This window comes from Hemicordylus capensis, chromosome 6 (assembly GCF_027244095.1).
Source record: "Hemicordylus capensis ecotype Gifberg chromosome 6, rHemCap1.1.pri, whole genome shotgun sequence".
In the NCBI taxonomy this organism is placed as follows: domain Eukaryota; kingdom Metazoa; phylum Chordata; class Lepidosauria; order Squamata; family Cordylidae; genus Hemicordylus; species Hemicordylus capensis.
The window spans coordinates 159,495,850-159,516,751 of record NC_069662.1 but is presented as its reverse complement, the minus strand read 5'-3'; the positions used below and the strand labels follow the sequence as shown (position 1 = coordinate 159,516,751).

The following is a 20,902-nucleotide window of genomic DNA, read 5'->3' as shown; positions in this document are numbered from 1 at the left end:
AGATCCTAGGCCAACTGGAAATGTAGTGAAAGGTCGATCCTGTAGAACCTAGGCCAACTAGAAATGTTGAAATCAACTGATCTAGAGGAATGGGTCTTCAAGATAAGCTTCTGAAAGAAGGCAGAGGGCACAATCCACCAGGATGTCCTCAAGACGGTGAAGAGGGTGGGGTGTAGGTGGGGATTCCAATCTCAAGCTTTTCATTCTCTCTCTTCCAGTGCAGAGGAGGCTGGAAGGGCATATAGTCCTCAGAGCTCCCCTATTCTTAAGCACATCAGGAATATTTCAGGTGATATACAAATATGCTAAATAAAATAAAACAAAATCCCCCGTGACTCCATTCCAGTTGGAGGCTCAGGACCATACCAACCCTTCCTGCCTCAATTAGGAAGGTAGTCTATCCTCACCTATTGTGCTCCACTGGAGAATCAATCAAGGTAGCTTTCCTGGCAGCAAACCTGTGGGGGGGTTTCCTGGCAGCAAACCTGTGGGTAGCTTTTCTGGCAGCCTGTGGGGGGCTGCTGAAAGAGAAGGGCAATAGTTCTTGGCTAGACCCTCCTGGACATACCTGAGAAGTCCATCCTGTGCTAAGGAAAAAGCCCTGCCTAAAACTCTTCCAGGGCCTATTGCCATGATGGCCATCTACATGGCGGCTGCAGCCTTCAGTCAAACACTGACTTTGAGTGAATTCACCATGTGATGCTAGTATGCACAGAACCTTCAGAGTGCACAGCAGCTGCATGAGGAAACAATTACAGATGAAATGAAAATGATAGCCCTATTCAGACACTATGTTTTACACAGTGGAATAGGCAGCGCATAGGCAGACCATGGTCCCCCCCTGCCCCCCCCCGGCGCCTCATAAGAACATAAGAAAAGCCTTGCTGGATCAGGCCCAAGGCCCATCTAGTCCAGCATCCTATTTCTCACAGTGGCCACCAGATGCCTCTGGGAAGCCTACAGGCAAGAGCTGAGAGCATGCCCTCTCTCCTAGCATCTTTAGAGGCATCTTGCCTCTAAGGCTGGAGCTGTCCTATAGCCCTCAGACTAGTAGCCATTGATAGACCTGTCCTCCATGAATTTACCTAAACCCCTCTTAAAGACATCCTGGCTGCTGGCTTTCACCACATCTTGTGGCAGAGAATTCCATAGGTTGATTATGCGTTGTGTGAAAAAGTACTTCCTTTTGTCGGTCCTAAATTTCTTGGCAATCAGTTTCATGGGACAACCTCTGGTTCTAATGTTATGAGAGGGGGAGAAAATTTTCTATCAACTTTCTGATTTTATGGTTGTATAGACCTCTATCACGTCTCCCTTCAGTCGCCTTTTTTCTAAACTAAAAAGCCCCAGGTGTTGTAGCCTTGCCTCATAAGGAAGGTGCTCTAGATGTAGATGTAGCCTTGCCTTGTAAGAAAAGAAAACCGCCTTGTAAGGAAAGTGCCTCTTCTCTCCCCGCCACGCACAGGATGTCCCTTTCCTCCCCACTATGCGCGACAGCAGTGGCAGCTGAGCAGAGGGAGCAGGGCAGCCAACCCCAGGCTGCTCCCTCAGGGAGGCTGCTGTTGCCGCACGCATGACAAGGGGGAAAGGGGCACCATGTGTGGCAGGGAGAAAAGGGGCATGAGAGACTGCCACCAGGTACCTGTCGCAGTGAGCACAGCAGCCCTGATAGCAGCTGCGCACAGGTTCTTGGAACCCGTGCACACAATTACAGCTCCACCCCTGGTTGTACGAGTGGAGGGATGTCTGTACATCCATACATGTATTTGTGTGAATGACTGTACCTGCATCGTTTAAAAACTGAATCTGGGTACAGGCTCCTCAAATGCATGGTATAGATAGAAAGTGCCCTGCTGGACGTGTTCAGCACAACATATGAAAAACTGTACCTGTGTATATCGCAAAATCATTGTATGAGTGTTGAATGTAACATGTGAATAGGGCTTATGTCTGCAGTACACCAAGTGGAGAGCTAGTCTTGTGGTAGGAAGTAGGAACTGTCCTCTTTGCTAAGCAGGATTCACCTTGGCTTGCATTTGAATGAGTGACTACATGTGAACGCTGTCTGCTGTAAGATATCCCACTTGGGGATGGGGCTACAGTTCAGTGGTAGAACATTTGCTTGCATGCAGAAGGTCCCAGGTTCAATCCCTAGCACATCTCCAGTAAGGGCTGAGAAACCTGCCTGTAACCTTGGAGAGCCGCTGCCAGGCAGTGTAGACAGTGCTGAGCTAGATGGACCAATGGCCTGACTCAGTGGAAGGCAGCATAAAATATGCACGGAGATTCACTTGCTCCTTATGGCAGAGAGAACAGAATTGCAGGAGCTTTCCAAGCTGGTGGCCGCATAAAATCTCCTAATCAGGATGAGATGTTGAAACATTTTTGTTTTACAAAAACCACTCTTGACATAAGGAAACTCCATTTGAGAACCGCCAGGCACTGGTTTCACAAAGACGTCACTATCAAATCTTGCACTGGAAGCCACAACGGCTTCCATTGCTATCAGTTGTGAGTTTTGAAACGCTGCCCATTCAACAGCCCCAAAGAATGATAAAACACAATCATTATCTATGGCTTGATGCCGCTCAAATGTCAAGAGCCCACTAATCTTGCAGCCCAGATTGCTTACACTTCAGGGTGTTGTTGCCATGTTGGTTCCGTGAAAAGAGATAAGGAGTCACTGCTGCGCTGGTTCCAGAGAACAAGGCACAAAAACAGACAAGGCAGTATCTCCTGTTGAACCAGCTCCTGTGGATGCAGCAAGAATTTGCAAGTTTTTGAATTACAAAGAGGTCTCTCTCATCGAGGCAGAGGAGGGAGTTGAGTTTCAAACTATCACGGATGATGTTTGGAGGCAGAGCAAAAGTAAAGCTAGGCAAGCGGAAGGCCTATCACTGAGAAAGCAATCTGTTGAAGGCAAAGCAAGACAGGCACTGTGGGAGTAGATGAGTGAGCAAAGCAGGCAGGCAAGAAGCCTAGACACAAGTGAATTAGTTCACCAGCCTTCTCAGTAGTTACTCAGACTGAGGCTAGGCCACAGTTGAAGGACTTATGGAGCTAGAAGAAATACGGTTGTTTCACTACATCACCTGACCACTTCTGACTTCGCAAACTGTAGTTCCTCCCAGGGGCGTAACAAGGCTGGAGTGGGCCCAGAGACAAAATTTTAAAATGAGCCCCTCACTGATATACACACACACACACACACACACTCTTCACAATATATAGTCATGTGACTTGCCTCTGGGGGGCCCCTAGGCAGCCGCCTCCCCTTGCCTAATAGTAGTTATGCCCCTGGTTCCTCCTTCTGGTCAGTTGCATTGGTGGCACCCTAGTGCAATGTTTACCAGCCAGCAGCTCCCTCTTTTGGCACTCTACCACAGTGATAAAGAATGCATCACATTTCGGTGTGGCTGCCAGAGTCCTAAGAATAAGGCTCCAAGAACTCTTTGCAAGCTCTTTTGATTTACTACTACTACCACCACCAGAGGATGTAAACAACTACAGGCCTGCAGCCAATATTCCCTTGCTGGGCAAGGTACTTGAGCATGTAGTGGCTGGCCAGCACCAGACACTCTTGGAGGAAATGGATTATCTAGATCCATTTCAATGAGGATTCAGGCCTGGCTTTGGAACAGAACCTGCTTTGGTTTCCCTGTGGGATGACCTGTGCAGGGCGGGGGGGAGAGTGCAACCCTGTCCATTCCCTTGGACCTTTCAGCGGCTTTCGATACCATTGAGCATGGTATCTTTTTCGATAGGCTGGCCGAGGTGGATATGGGAGGCACTGCTCAAACCCATGGCAGTGCTGCTTTGGGGTTCCGCAGGGTTCCATTCTTTCCCCGGTGCTGTTTAACATCTACATGAAACTGCTGGGAGAGGTCATCTGGAGATTTGGCTTGAAGTGTCATCAGTATGACACTCCGTTGTATCTCTCTTTTTCATCAGACCCAGGTGAGGCGGGGACTGTCCTGAATCAGTGCTTGGATGCAGTAATGGACTGGATGAGGGTGAACAAGTTGAGACGCAATCCAGACAAGACAGGAGTACTATTGGTTGGTGGTTCCTCTGCCCAGGTGAATGATGTCCAGCCTGTTCTAGTTGGGGTTGCACTCCCCCTGAAGGACCAGGCTCGCAATCCAGGGGTGCTCATCAATCCAGCACTGCCACTAGAGGCTCAAGTGGCCTCTGTGACTCGGAACGCCTTTTATCCGCTTCAGCTGATACGCCAACTACAAACTTACCTGGATAGAAATAGGTTACCCACAGTTACTTATGCTCTGCTAACTTCTCGCTTAGATTACTATAATGCGTTGTATGTGGGGCTGCCTTTGAAAATGGTCCAGAAACTGCAGTTGGCACAAAATAAGGCTGCAAGATTATTAACTGGGACTGGGCGTTTTGGTCATATCACACCTGTGCTTCGACAGATGCGCTGGCTCCCAGACCATTTCCAGGCCTGATACCAAGTGCTGGTTTTCACCTTTAAAGCCCTAAATGGCTTGGGACAAGGTTACCTGAGAGAGCGCCTTGCCCCACATGTCCCAACTCAGACCTTAAGATCTTCTTCAGAGGTCCTGCTCTGAGTCCCTCTGCCAAATGAGGTGAGGGGGGTGGCTACTAGGGAGAGGGCCTTTTTGGTGGTTTCCCCATTTGTGGAATAGCCTCCACAGTGAGGTTCACCTGGCTTCATGACTTTGTTCTTTTAGACGCCAGGTAAAGAGTTTTCTGTTCACTCAGGCTTTTTAAATTTGACTTTTAAAACTGACTTTAAATTTTTTTAAAAATTGTTTTGTGATTTTTGTTGTGAGATGATTTCATGTACTATGTGTTTTTATTTGATGTTTTAATGCTATGTTGTGAGCCTACCAGAGAACAATTTGTTATGGGGTCGCTAACAAATGCATTTTTAAATTATTTATTAGTAGAAGTAGTATGCATACTTATATATAGCTTTTCAACAAAAAGTTCTCAATGCAGCATACGTAGGGCAGGGGAAGATACATAAAATGTTTCCCAACCCAAAAGCATCCACAGTTTACAAATAAACACAGGATAGACACCAATTATTAATAATTCCTATATAAATTCATCCTAAGTGAGACAAAGACAAAATTGAAGACATAGATCATCAATCAATACAATAACATTACAATTTAAAACAAAGGCCAATAACAAGACTGTGAAGCAGAAGCAATGAAATCAAAACAAGTTACCAAGTAAGACCATAAAATACTGGAAAGCTTTCAAAGCACATCTGAAAACACAAAGAGAGGGTACCTCTCTGGAGTGCACCAGGAAAGGTGCTCCAATGTTTTGGGGACACCACCAGGAAGTCCCTTGCTTGTCTAATCTTCTGCAATGACAAGACAGACAGCAGGGTCCCTCAAGCTGAGCTCATGAAGCCAAGTATGGATCAGGCCTGGATCCAAGGTGTCCTACACCAAATCATATTCTTGAAACCACACATTTCTGACCCCAAAGCACAGCTCCTCTATTCTGGAATCAGTGACTGCTACTCCACTGTCACATGATAACGTGAGACCAGGTTGTGTCTATTTCGCCCGTTGCCTCAGCTCTAACACAGACATGATCACATTGTACTAGCATTGAATCTGGTGTCTCATCCAAAATCGAATGTCTTGAGAATCTCAATAATTTAATTTTTCAAAAGGAAAAAACAAATAAGTCTCTAGACTTTATAGCTTCTGCAGTAAGCTTGAAAACATGCAGACAAAACCATATGGAATCCAAGAGGTGGACTGAGAAGAATTCCACTTCAGGAGCATTGTTCCCTATAACAGGGATTCCCAGATGCTGTTGACTACCAAATGCCAAAAGCCATTGCAACTGGGGATTATGGGAGTTGTAGTCAACAACATCTGGGAATCCCTGTTACAAGGAACACAGGTCAAGAGATGGGTCTTCTATGTCTGGCAATACGATCGAAGTGATCTTCACTATTTTTCAAGTGGGAGCCATTTTAGCAAAAAAGGTCAGTGTGAGAGCCATTCCCCACTGTGCAGATCTCTGCATGGTGCTGCACTCTTCCCAGCAGTGAGGGGGCCCTTTAAGAGAAATGTAGCCCTTTCAACCCCCACTAACATGCAAGGTGTGCATGGAATGCTGGGAAGTGTAGTTTTTCCCAGCGCTTCCCCAGTGGGAAAGGACTACACCTCCCAGCGCTCCATGCATACCTTCACAGACATTGGTGTAGCTCCACAAGGCCTATTCCCATTAAAGAGGTCCCATTGGCACTGAGCAAAATGCATCACTGCAGTTGCTTCTAGGGATGCGACATGTCGGCAACTTCCGGTCATATCCAGAAGACGAGGGCAATGGGACGGCATGGAGGTACGCTGCTGTCCCAATGGGCTTTTAAAAAAACTGGCGCTGGCTGGGGGAAAGCGGCGGAAGGGGTAAGTGCACCCTCCCCCCGCTCTTAAAGGGAGACCCCCGCCGTCTTCGAACCATGCACATCCCCAGTTGCTTCTGCATGATGCCGGGGTGGACATTGGCTAAGGTTTCAAGCTTCACACAGGCCTAATAAACCATTAGTCAAAGAGCCACACTCAGGGATGGGATCCATCACTGGCCGCAGGCCTTGCAATGAAGAACACTGCTCCAAGACCTTTCTTCAGGGCAAGCAGAAGGGGGATAAACTCTACAAGATACAAAGATTTTACAAAAAGTATACCAAAGGAGCAAACAGTAAGCATTTGTATAGAATATTCAACTTGCAGAATTTTCTTGGCTCAGAATTTGCATTCTCTTAGTGCAGATTTTGATTTTTTGGGGGTAGTGAAAAGTATGCCAAGGCACAAGTGAGCTCTCCCTGTGGTCGGAACTGCAATAAATTGTGCAAAACTCCAGAGCAGTAGACAGATCCACACAATTCAGTTAGATCCCTCTAGGACCCAGTATGTAATTGTTCAACTGAGACTCACTATCATAAGGGGGCCACAGAAGAAAAGTGGCATGTAGTTTATGTGGGGAAATGGAAACTCAGTGGGTGGAGGGGAGCTTAAATCCAATACAAGTTTACTTCATCTCCTCAAATCAGTGGGCATAAACAGAAAGAATTGAGCATGGTCTCGTTTGTTTTTTCCCTGCTTAGCAACCCATTTTCCACCCCTTAAGTCAACAACCCTAACAGGATACAGGGTGTTCCTGGAGGATTTTCCTTTAAATCTGATTAAGACACATTAGAACAATAGGAACACAATACCTAACACACTAGAATGTTTGCATCATCATGCCTGGAAAGAAGTGGCAAACTTTGGTCACACAGCTCAACAGGAGACTTGGTAAACACAGGGCTGAGGCAGGCAAAATGAGCCAAAACGAAAAACATAACACTGCCATGAGATGGGATCTACTGCCCTCTTCCGGCAAGAAAGCATAACCTGGATTTGAGAGGAGCCACATGCAGTGTTTGAATTATATTCCCATAACAAAGCTCAATAATAATTAGCATTTATATTGCACTTTGCAGCCTGGTTTTATGGATATCTACTTGGAAAGAAGACACTAATTTCAGTGGGACATACACTGTCTTTTTCTGTTTATTAGACGCCTTTCCCCACTTCAGGAGGAAAATTGGGGAGAGAGAGAATTAGGTTCCTAAATGGCCAGGAGGAGGTAGATGTGGCCTCCAGGTTTTCTGCCCCTCAGCCAAACCAAAGAGTAGAAAGTTCCATGCTTCTCCCCTGTGCCAAGCTAGCCTGCACCCCAGTTTCGGGCCCCTTTCCTAGGCTTAATGTCCAGTGTTGGCTCCCTGACATCCAGGGGGAAAGAGGGAGCAGCACTGCCTTTTCTAGACCTGGCTTAAAGTTGAAGGTTGGGAGGAGATTCTTCCCTTTCCAGGCTCCTTTCCAGGCTCCTTTCCAGGGCAGAGCTGGGTTGGTAGACCTGGCCTCCAAGATTTCTTCCAGTGGGGAAAGAGGGAGAAGTTTCCCACCTTTCCAGGCTCCTTTCCTGGCTTAATGTTCGGGTTTGGCCCCTTCACTTCCAGCAGGGGAAGAGGGAGAGTGTTCCCCGCATCTCCAGGCCCCTTTCCTGGCTTCAAGGATTGTCCCCTGGCCTCCAGGCAGAGGGAGGTGGCTGCCCCACTCCTGGGCCCCTTTCTGGGCAGAGAGGGTGTGGTCAACCAGGCTTCCATTATTTCCTCCAGGCAGACAGGGGCACTGAGCCACCATTGGTTCAAGAAACCCTCTTCTCCTATAAGTCTCCCAGCACATACCCAAGTGCGGGTAAGGCTTCCCCGAGAGCCCATCAGAGACCGGGTTGAATCCAAAATAGTGGCCAGAACCATGAATCTCCTTTCTGGCAAAGAAATCAAATCCGTCCCCACTGGAAGCACCAGAAACACTTAGCTGACCCCTTTCCCATGCACCTTTCCTGGCTTAAGATTCAAGGTTTGTCCCCGGGCCTCGAGGCAGACAGAGGGAGGTGGCTCCTCCCTTCCCAGGCCCCCTTCCCGGGATTCATGGTCAGTTGTTGTCCCCTGACTCCGCAGCTAGGCTTCCCAGTTGCACAGGCAACCTTCCTTGGTGTCATGTGAAGGTAATGTGGAAGCCAAGCCAGGTGCAGGGTGTGGTGCCTTGTAGCTACATGCTACTTAAGTCTGCATGCTTATTTATATTACTGTTTATTGTTAAATTTCTGTACCACTTTTCGTTAAAACAATCTCAAGGTGGTTCACACAAAAGGGTTTAGAGCCACTGCTTCCCTTCTGTTTGCCTCTCTTCCCGAGTGGCAACAGAAGCCTTCCGAGAGCTCCCTCCCTTCTCTTTTGGCTCCAGCAAGAATCCTCTTCCTCATCCTCCAGCCATCAGACTTTGGTTTGCACCAGAGAGAGGCGGGAGGGTGCTGGAGGGCTGGGGGCTGGTTTCAGGGCAAGGCTGGGAAAAGCAGCGGCGGGCGGGTGGGAGGGGCGGCACTGAGGTGTTGGTTCCAGGGTCTGGCTTTTGCTTCAGTTCCAGACTCTTGGTTAAAGAGCCAGGTTCCCCATGCCAGAGAACAGGCTGCCTAGAAACCATATGCTTTCCGGACCTCACTTCTGCTGCTGCTGCTGCTTCTGCTTCCACAGCTCTAGCCTGAATGCTCTCCGGCCCTGGCCTGCTACAGCTGTCAGCACTCTGCCTGTCCTCCTGCCTCATCCCCCATCCAAGCTGAGCTATCCTCCAGATAAGTGAAAGACAGCAAGCAGGGTGAGTGATGACCAAGCCTTGACCCTGCACAGGCCAGGATGTTCCTGGGAGTCTGGTGTTTGCCTCTGGGGTTCCGCAACATCCCTGGAGGTGTCCTTCAAAGTGAGTCAGGAGCCTGGTTCCATCTCTCTCCATTTCCCTCGCCCTTCCCTTGCCCTGCAGGGAGATCCATGGCAGCATGAAGATTCAGCAACACTACCGCCTTTGTTGCCAAATAGCAGTATTCTGGGGTCATGCAAAAGGCGCTCCTCTCCATGATCTAGCAAAAGTACCAAGTTGCAGGCTAAGAGCCTCTAGTGAACTTTTCGCCTCATACAGCCACAGTCCCATGGCACCAGTGTCCCCTCTAACAGGGATTTCCAGCTGTTATTGACTACAGCTCCCAGAATCCTCAGCTGCAATAGCTTTTGCTTGGCGATTCTGGGAGTTGTAGTCAACATCTGGGAATCCCTGTTCAAGTGAACACTGCTTGGCACAGACCGGTCATTAGAACAAGCAAGCCTGGCAACACGCCTTCTGATCTAACTTGCAATGGACTGGAAAAGGGTGTGCCACGGCATCTCTTTCAAGAGTAGCTAATAGCCCTGGGGTGGGAAAACTCCTTTGTGGAGATAACACTTTGAATGTTCAGCAGAGCCAGGCAAACAGACTGCCATTTCCCACTCATTACAGTCAAAGCCGGCTGGTTAAGATAAGAGGGAAAGCTTCAGCGTCAACAAGATTTGCATTTTGCACCTGTGATGCCCCAGTTTCAAGAGAGTGGGCAAACACAGAACCATTTTCACCACCCATGCATAACTTGAACTTATCGTTGTCTTCCCAGACATTCTGAGACCCACACCGATTAAGTCCACTTTAGCAATGGACACTTTTGTCTTGCGACAATCACCCTGCCCTCCAAGGAAGGATAGCCTCTTGATTGAGGGCATGGTTTGGGGTACATATACTCTGATCGAGACACATGAAAGGGCAACTCTGTTGGAAGCTGCTATCCACAGACTCTCACAAAGCAAGATGCAGCTGTTGCCCCTTGCTCCTTCTTCCCTTCCTCACCCTCTCAAGGAGGCTCTGGATTGAACTTCGCTCACTAAACACGCCAAGGAAGGATAGGTGACCCTTTCCATTCAGCCATCTCTAGGACTGGGAAGACCTGAGTTCAAATCCCCATTCAACCATGAAACTCACTGGGTGACTCTGGGCCTGCCATGTATCTCTCAGCCTAACCTCTCACAGGGCTATTGTGAGGATAAAGATAACCATGTGCACCGCTCTGGGCTCATTGGAGGAAGAGCAAGATATAAAAGTAAAAAATAAAAATAAATAAAATAATTAATAAATCTCCCCCACCTCTCTGCTTCCCTCCCCACACTCACAATCCAGGCACTCTCATTTAAGATTTCTAGTTAAGATCTCCTCACAGATTCTATGCAACGCTAGCCAATTTACTGAAATTCCTAACCAGGTTCCCTTTTCTTTCTGTAACTCCTTGGTTTTACTTTAAATAAAGCTTTGAAACTACAGCCACGCTTCCCTCCTTATTTCCAATACACTAGACATGTTTAAATTTAATGCTGTGTCAGGACTGCACTTTTGATCTGAGTTAATTTCCTCAGGCAAGCCTAAACATCTAGCCAAAGCATCTAACCAGCGCTTTCATGCAGTTCTGGTAACATCTTTAAACTTAAAGCTGTGGACATTGTGGAACACAGCAGCAACTGAGAAGCAGGCTGAGAATTTGGGGTGAAAGAGACAAATGTGTGCTTCTGGAGAAGTCAGAAAACCTACTTTTGTTCTCAAAGTCTGCTTTTGCAGGCTCTGGAGTCTGGCCACAGGGCTCAGCACCCTGAACCGTAAAGGCAACTGCTCCAGTACATTGTGGATAGGCTATCCCAAGGGTGTGCTGTCAGCACTGGGGAAATCCATTCAAAAGCAATTCAGCTTTCTCTAAGGATGGATCCCCTCAGCATCTTCAAGGCCTCTGCAAAATGGTGCCACCCCTTTATGCGGCGGCACAAGCTATCCATCTGGAGGCGCATTTTAGTAGCTCGGTGTGGCTCGTACGGTGACATCGGACGTCACAAATTGAGGAAAGGAGAGAAAACTATCACATTGAGAATGGCTGGGATTGAGAAGCACTGGTTTACAGTGATGCTGGGGGCACTTGGCAGGAATGAGAAGTTGCCTCTCTACATTGTGTTTAAAAGGAAGACGCTGCCAAAGATTGAGAAGTGAGCCCTGGGGTGACAGTAAGTGCGCACGAACAGGGATGGATCAACATTCAACCAAGGACTAGCTCAACGATCTGTCTGATTGGAGAACGCCCCTAGGAGACACCGAATGCTGGCAACGGACATGTTCAGGCGCCACAGAACGCCATCCGTAAAATCAATCCTCTCCAAAAACAAGACTAAGCTTGGGATCATCCCAGCGGGGATGGCAAGCCAGTTGCAGGTCGTGGATGTGAGCTGCAATCCGCCCTTCAAGTAGCTATTGCGGAAGAAATGGGTGGAGTGGATGTACCCTGGGGTGAAGGCACTCACCTCATCAGGCTGTCGGAAGAAGCTTAGCATCGGTGGATCAAAGAGGCGTGGGAGGCAATAGATCCTGCCATTATACAGCAAGGGTTCAATAAGTGTTGTCTAACAAATGGGATGGGAGATTCTGAAGATGATAGCCTTTGGGCGATATTTGAATCCACTGATTCAGAGAGGAAGTTTGGAGGTTTTGCTGAAGATGACAGAGACAGGAACCTTGTAGAGTCATCCGACAATGAACCGCGCGCCCCCGACCTCCGCCACCATCCTGCCTCTTTGTCAGCTCTAGGCCCAGAGTCTACCCCCAGTGGGGATGGTGGGGGTAGTCAGCCCGCTGGGATGACTACCCCCGACTCCTCTGAGGACAAGCAGGTTTGTAAATACAGTTGTTACCTACTTCCTGTTTTCTACCACTACATGCTTACTCCCTGTTCATAGAAAGGGCATAGAAGCACAGGTTACTGCCTCATCTCCTTATAAGTGCGTATTATACATGGGGGCGTTTCAGAATCAGAAAACTGGTAAATCCACCATATGAACAGAAGAGCCCTATTGGATCAGACCAAAGGTCTACAGTCCACATCCTGTTTTCCAACAGTGGCCATCCACACGCTTCCAGAAAGCCCACAAAGAGGACATCAAGTCAAGAGCCCTCGCTTGCCGTTTCTCCCAAAAGGCTGGCATTTGGGGGTATACTGCCTTTGAGCCTGGGGGCTCAAAGGGTTAAATGTTATGGTGAATAAACAATAACAAGACATACCGTCCATGCACTTGTCTCTTACTCCATATACAACATTCCCTCTCTCTCTCTCTCTCTCTCTCTCTCTCTCACACACACACACACACACACACACACACATAAATAAATATGGAAGCTCATGGTATAGTAAATCAATTAGCGCCTAAAACAACACTACATTTTTTGTTTTGCTTTTTTGCCACATATATAGTTGATGGAGGATGAATAAAGAGAAGAATTAAAGATAGACATGAATGAGATATTATTATTATTATTTTACACAGTCAGACAGGTGTTATTGACTGGTTTGTTTTATCCAGACATCGAGTATTATTTCTTCTTTACACAGTCAGACAGGTGTTATTGACTGGTTTGTTTTATCCAGTCATCGAGTCCTTCCCAAGGACCTGGGATGGCTGAATTTTTTTATTGTTTCTTGTTTACACAGTCAGACAGGTGTTATTGACTGGTTTGTTTTATCCAGACATCGAGTCCTTCCCAAGGACCTGGGATGCCAGAATTTTATTGTCAATACTGTTGGTTATTATAGATATCGTCGCAAAATATAGGCTGTTCCCAGTAAAGCTGCTTTTTGTAATTGGCTGATGGTGATTTCTGTGGCCCCTATGGTGTTGAGGTGCTCTTCAAGGACTTTTGGGACTGCACCCAGGGCACCAATTACCACTGGGATTATTTTGGTCTTTTTCTGCCACAGCCTTTCAGTTTCAATTTGTAGATCTTTGTATCTGGTGATTTTTTCTATTTCTTTTTCTTCTATTCTGCTATCCCCTGGTATTGCTATGTCGATTATTTTGTTTTTCTTTCTTCTTGACTACAGTTATATCTGGTGTATTGTGTGGCAGATGTTTGTCTGTTTGTAGTCGGAAGTCCCATAATATTTTTACATCTTCATTTTCTTCAACTTTTTCAATTTGATGGTCCCACCAATTCTTGGCTACAGGTAGCTTGTATTTTTTGCAGATGTTCCAGTGTATCATCCCTGCTACCTTGTCATGCCTTTGTTTGTAGTCAGTCTGTGCGATCTTCTTACAACAGCTGATCAGGTGGTCCACTGTTTCATCTGCTTCTTTACAAAGGCGGCACTTGCTGTTTGTGGTGGATTTTTTGACTTTTGCTCTTATTGCATTTGTTCTTAGTGCCTGTTCTTGTGCAGCCAGTATTAAACCCTCTGTTTCTTTCTTCAAGTTGCCATTCTTAAGCCATTGCCAGGTCTTGGTGATGTCTGATTTTCCACTTATATTGTGCAAATATTGACCATGCAGGGGCTTATTTCTCCATTTTTCTGCTCGGTTCTTGACTTGTTCTTTCTTGTAGGCCTGCTTTGTTTCATTGGTGTTGAATAGTTTCTCGTTCTTGACCATTTTAAGTGCATCTTCTTCACTGTCCTTGATATATTCTTCAAGGCCTCTTTTCTCCTCCTCTACTTTTTGATGGACTTGCAGCATTCCTCTTCCACCTGAGCTGCGAGGGAGGTATAGCCTATCTACATCACTGCAGGGGTGCAGAGCATGATTGATGGTCATGATTTTCCTGGTCTTACGATCTAGCGTCTCTAGCCCTGCCTGGGTCCAGTCTATTATTCCTGCAGTGTATCTGATAACAGGTATAGCCCAGGTGTTTATGGCTTGTATGGTGTTCCCGCCATTGAGTTTGGACTTGAGGATTTTTCTAATGCTCCTGATGTATTCACTTCCAATTTTTCTTTTAACTTCAGTGTGTGCGATGTTATCAGCCTGGAGAATGCCCAAGTATTTGTAACGTTCTTTCTCTTCCAGGTTCTTGATCTTGCTTCCATTGGGCAGTTCTATTCCTTCCGTTTTTCTTATTTTTCCTCTTTTCATTATTAATGCAGCACACTTGTCTAGTCCAAACTCCATTGCTATATCGCTACTGAATATACAGACAGTGTTTAGCAGTGATTCGATTTCTGACTGGGACTTTCCATACAACTTCAGATCGTCCATGTACAGCAGGTGGTTGATTTGACTTGATGTTTTAGATGTTTGGTATCCGAGGCCTGTTTTGTTTAGTATTTGTGAAAGTGGGGTCATGGCGATTACAAACAATAGAGGGGATAGTGAGTCCCCTTGGAAAATGCCTCTTCTAATGCTAACCTGTCCAAGTGCCTCGCCATTGATTGTTAACTGTGTATTCCACATGCTCATTGCTTTTTTTATCAATATCGGAATGTTTTTGCTGACACCAGTTGTTTCTAAACATTTTAGTATCCATGTGTGAGGCAATGAATCAAAGGCTTTCTTGTAGTCAATCCATGCAACACTTCGATTTGTTTTTCTTCTCTTGCAGTTTTCTAAAATCATTTTGTCAATCAGCAGCTGGTCTTTTGTGCCTCTGGTGTTCGGGCAATTTCCTTTCTGTTCAACTGGAAGCTGTTTGTTAGTTAATAAGTGTTGCATCACTTCATCTGCTATTATTCCAGTTAATAATTTGAACATGGTTGGCAGGCAGGTTATCAGTCTATAATTACTTGGAAGTGCACCTTTTGCTGGGTCTTTCATGATGAGATGAGTTTTCCCAGTTGTTAGCCATTGTTCAATATCACCGCCTTTCATAATGTGATTGAACTGTTTTGATAGTTGTTTATGAAGGCTTGTTAGGTGTTCAAGCCAAAAGCCATGCAGTTCATCATCGCCTGGCTCAGTCCAATTTTTAATTTTCTTTGCCCTTTCACTTATTAAATCTGGTGTTATTATTAGAGCTTGCATTTGTTGGTTACATTTTTTGACCTCTTTCATCCAGCCTGCTTTTTTATTATAATCTATTGGATTGTCCCATAATTTTCCCCAGAATTGTACTGTTTCTTCTTTATTTGGTGTTTCTAGGTTTCTTGCAGTTTCTCCTTCTATGCTTTGGTAGAAATGTCTCTGATTCGACTGGAATTGGAGATTCTGCCTGTGTTGTGTAATTCTGGCTTCATATCTGCTAATCTTCTTTGACACTGCTGTTATTTGCTGCTTTATTATTTCCAGGACTTCTCTAATTTTCCTTGAATCTAGGTGGTATTTTTGGATCAGATACTGTTTGGTGTTTTCATTCTTCAGCTTCTTGTCTTTCGTATCTTTCAATTTACTAGCATCTGATCTAAGCCTGGAGATTTTATTTTCTAATCTAATCTTCCATTTAGGTGATGTACTGCTTTCTTTTTTGACAGGTCCACTGATTTTATATCCGAGCTCTTGTGTTGTTATTGTTGCTGCACTGTACATTAGTTGGTTTGTTTCTTGCAAATTATTGGTTGGTATTTCTGCAAGTGCAGCATTGACATCTTTTAATGCCTGAGCAAGTTGTTTTTTGGCAACTGTTTTTAGAGCTGGAAGTCGAACCCTGGTGGTTGTTTGGTTCATGTGCTCAGTTATTTTTTGCTTTAGTTCTTGTTGCTTTTCTGTTAAACGGCATTTGGGTTTTTGAGGTGAAGGCAAAGGGGAGGTTGCCTGGTTTTGATTTTGAAACAGTTCAGCAACAGTGGCATCCTCGATTTCCAACACCTTATTATTATTATTATTATTATTATTATTATTATTATTATTAATTCAATTTCTATACCACCCTTCCAAAAATGGCTCAGGGCGGTTTACAAAGAGAAATAACAAACAAATAAATAAGATGGCACATGAAGGGCTTTGGACACTGCAATCTTATGTACAGTTACTTGGGTGTAATATCCCATTGGATTCAGTGAGTTACTTTTGAATAAACCTGTACAGAACCAGAATGTTGCAGAGCTTAGCTATAGCTGGACAAAGCCTGTAGTTAATTGGTGTAACAGATGCCACTCACACAATTATAGGCAAGGGAGAGAGGGCTAGGAGCAGGAGGATTTATAATAGTCTAGAAGGGATGTCCAGACATGCCATACCACCTCCTGCCTCCTGTGCATATATTACTACTCAGCCGTGTTTCTCTAAAAACAGGTTTGCTATTTCCCTGTAAAGAATTAAGACATTTTAATCGCCCTCTAAATTAGAATGGGGATTGTAAAATTCACCATCCCCTATATTCACCTTCTTTTCTGGCAGACCAGAACTTGTCACACTACACACACCACTAGAATACTCCCAGAAACCACCCACAATTTCCAGGGTTGTGAACAATGTAACAATATGAAACAATAAAGGGAGGACGACTTCTCTAGCAACCAAAACTCCACTTTCAAGCCATTCCATTATCCACAGGACCCACTCCACCCCCACCCCCCACACACCATCATCTTCTGGCAGCATGCTTCATTTCAGATCCAAGTGAATCTGAAATGATTCTTCTAAAAAATATCCTAGTGAAGTTATCTCTCTCAGACTCGAAACTACTGATCCTGGGTGGCTCTACTTCTCAGGGATGAGCTGTATTCTCCAACCCAGGTGTGTGGGGCTGTGATTATTTGAGCAGCATTTACCATCTTAATCTAATATTCCCTTATTCAGCCCTGTTGCCATGCTACAAAGCACACTCACAGATTTTATATCCCAGCTTTTCAGCATGAATCCTTTTGGCCATGAACTGTCCTTCAATCAAGGCTCGTATTTCCACTTCCTTAGGAAATGTTGGAATCTGTAGAGGAGGAGAAAGGAAGTGTAAGAATGTGTGTGCATCCACTGTAGGGGGAGAGCAGAGTGCAGAGACGTGAAAAGCACATATATTATTCTTGCCTTCCTCTTGAAACTTTATTTATTTGCAACTGTTATTGAGTCACATACTTCCCAGAACAACGCCAATCCCCAACACATACTTCCCAGAACAATCCCAATACAGGCCATAACCCCAGGCTGGTTGGGATATCCTTTGGTACCAAAACCAATGCAAGATAAGAAGTATTTTCAGCAAACCTCCTCAATAACATGAGCTTCTTTTAAAAATTCACTGCAAGCACTTCAGCAGCGGAAGGAGAAATCAGGCCCACAAGTAAAGTCATATGCAGAGATCTGTCTTCCTGCTGATTGCATAAAACTAACTCTGTGACACTGTCATATCCATTGATTAATTCAGTAAAGCACATCAAATTTCCTTCCTATTAGGTAGCCACAGGATCAACAGGCAGCTAAAGGAAGAAGTGTTTCCCAAACATTGACCAACTACCCAGAATGGCAGTCCAATGAAACCTCTGCAATTATTACATTTGTGATGTTATTTTTACTGTAATTGTAAGGCTGCACTCCAAACCACACATGCTGAGAAGAACTTGGAACCATCTGTCACTTGCTGTGATGTTTTTAACAACTTTTTTGCAGATATTTTATTTGTATTTGCTCTGAACTACACTCCACAGTTACTGCAGAGTCTACCATAGAGGTGCCCAGCAACCCCTCTTGTAGGATTGAATTTGATCATTTTCAATTTGTTACTTCTGAAGATGTGGACAAACTGCTTCAGACTGTATGCTCCACCATCTTCTCTCTTGACCTTTGCCCAACTTATTTTACCTAGCAGGCATATTATTAGAGAGGAGGGCAGGATGCCTCCTTGTTTTAAGGAGGCTATTATTAGACTTTATTTGAAGAAATTGGATCCCTCAGAGTTAGCTAATTACAGACCTGTCTCTATTCTTCCTTGGATAGGCAAGGTGATTGAGTGAGTGATTGCTTCTCAGCTCCAGGCAATTTTGGATGACACAAATTATTCAGATCTTTTCCAGATTGGCTTTCGGGTAGGCAAGGGGGTTGAGACTACCTCGGTCGGTGTAACAGAGGATCTCCAATTGGCAATCAACAGAGGGAGTGTGACTCTGCTGATCCTTTTGGATCTCTCGGAGGCTTTCGATACCATTGACCATGGTATCATGCTGGGTCGCCTGAAGGAGGTGGGATTGGGTGGCACTGTTTTACAGTGGTTCCATTCCTATCTCTCTGGCAGATTCCAGATGGTGTGACTTGGAGACTGTTGTTCTGAAAAGCGAGAACTAAAGTGTGGGGTTTCACAAGGCTCCATACTATCTCCAATGCTTTTTAACATCTAGATGAAACCACTGGAAGAGATTGTCAGGAAGTTTGGTCTGGGATGCTATCAGTATGCTGATGACACCCAGATCTATTTCTCCATACCGACTTCATGAGGAAATGGCATGACCCCCCCTAAATGCTGGCCTGGAGGCGATATTGGGCTGGATAAGGGATAACAGGCTGAAGCTGAATCCAAACAAGATGGAGGTACTGTCTGTAGGGGGTCGGGATCTGGGAGATGGTTTAGATCTGCCTGTTCTGGATGGGGTTACACTCCCCCTAAAAGATTAAGTACGTAGTCTGGTAGTAACTCTTCCCAACTCTCCCTGGTTTCTCAGGTTGAGGCTGTGGCCAGGAGTGCTTTTTATCAGCTTCTGCTGATACGCCAGATACGTCCATTTCTGGAGACAAATGACGTTAAAACAGTGGCACATATGCTGGTAGCCTCTAGGCTTGACTATTGTAATGCACTCTACGAGGGGCTGCCTTTGTACATAGTTCGGAAACTACAATTTATTTATCATTATTTATCAAATTTGTATACCGCCCCAAACTTTTGTCTCTGGGCAGTTTACAATGACATAAAATCAGTTAAAAACATATACAAAAATTTAAAAACAATTTAACAATTTTAAAATAACCAGAAATTAAACCCCCAAAATATTAGGAAGCTGAGAAAGCTTGGGCAAAAAGATGGGTTTCCAGGTGTTTTTTGAAAATTGCCAGAGATGGGGAGGATCGTATCTCAGCAGGGAGCGCATTCCACAATCTCGGGGCAGCGACTGAGAAGGCCCATCTCTGTGTAGCCACCAAACAAGTTGGCGGTAACTGGAGACGGACCTCCTTAGATGACCTCAATGTGTGGTGGGGCTTGTAATGAAGAAGATGTTCTCTTAAATACCCAGGGCCTAAGCCGTTTAGGGCTTTGTAAATTATAACTAGCACTTTGTATTTTGTCTGGAAACCTATCGGCAGCCAGTGTAGCTCCTTCAGTAAAGGAGTAATGTGGTCTCTCCGAGATGACCCAGAGATCAACCTGGCTGCTGTGTTCTGAACCAACTGAAGTTTCCAGACTACGTACAAAGGCAGCCCCACGTAGAGCACATTACAGAAGCCAAGCCTGGAGGTTACCAACAGATGTACCACTGTTTTGAGGTCACTGATCTCGAGAAACGGGTACAGCTGGCGTATCAGCCGAAGCTGATAGAAAGCACCCCTGGCCACCGCCTCAACCTGAGAAACCAGGGAGAGGTGTGAATCCAGAAGTACTCCCAGACTGCGAACCTGTTCCTTTTGGGGAAGTGTGACCTCCATCTAGAACAGGCAGATCAAAATTGTCTCTAGAGTTCTGACCCCACACAATAAGTACCTCCGTCTTATCTGGATTCAGCTTCAGTTTATTCTCCCTCATCCAGCCCATTACTGCTTCCAGGCAGGCATTTAGGGAGGATATACCAGCTCCTGAAGAAGTTGACATGGAGAAGTAGATCTGGGTGTCATCAGCGTACTGGTAACACCCAACTCCAAATCCCCTGATGATCTCTCCCAGTGGTTTCATGTAGATGTTAAGAAGCATTGGAGAAAGTATGGAGCCTTGAGGGACATCATATTTAAGCTCAGATTTTGAAGAGCAACAGTCTCCAATCAACATTATCTGGAATCTATCTGAGAGGTAGGAGCGGAACCACTGTAAAACAGTGCCTCCCACCCCCAACACCCTCAGACGTTCCAGAAGGATACTATGGTCGATAGTATCGAAAGCCGCTGAGAGATACAAAAGGACCAACAGAGTCACACTTCCTCTGTCAATTGCCAATTGGAGATCATCCATCAGGCCGACCAAGACAGTCTCCACCCCATAGCCTGCCCGAAAACCAGTTTGAAATGGGTCTAGATAATCAGTTTCCTCCAAGACCTCCTGGAGCTGAGAGGCCACCACCCTCTCAATTACCTTGCCCAGCCATGGGAGGTTGGAAACAGGCCTATAATTGCTCAGCTCTGAGGGATTTAATGCAGGCTTCTTTAGAAGAGGTCTAATGATTGCCTCCTTAAGACAAGGAGGCATCCTGCCCCCCTCAGAGAAGCAATTGGTACAGAATGCGGCAGCCAGATTGGTCTCTGGGTTTACCTGAAGGGACCATATAACACTAATTCTAAAAGAACTGCACTGGTTGCCAATATGTTTCCGAACAAAATACAAAGTACTGGTTATTATCTATAAAGCCCTTAACGGCTTAGGTCCAGGGTACTTAAGAGAGTGCCTTCTCTGTCGTGAACCTTGTCGCCTATTAAGATCATCTGGAGAGGTCCGGTTACAGTTGCCACCAACTTGTTTGGTGACAACTCGGGACCAGGCCTGCTCTGTGGCTGCCCCAGGGCTTTGGAATGCACTCCCTGCTGAAATAAGAGGATCTCCTTCTCTGTTTGTTTTTAGGAGGACCC

At 45.6% G+C, this 20,902-nt stretch overlaps 1 protein-coding gene across 5 annotated transcripts in view; it reads right to left on the bottom strand.

Annotated features, from left to right (window-relative positions):
• Positions 1-20,902, bottom strand: part of XYLB (xylulokinase) — a 154,621-nt gene that overhangs the window by 79,695 nt on the left and 54,024 nt on the right. For all 5 annotated transcript variants that reach the window (XM_053265461.1, XM_053265459.1, XM_053265460.1 and 2 more), the window contains exon 15: positions 16,979-17,075. In XM_053265461.1, coding sequence (XP_053121436.1) covers positions 16,979-17,075 — 97 coding nt within the window. The remainder of the gene's footprint in view (positions 1-16,978; positions 17,076-20,902) is intronic.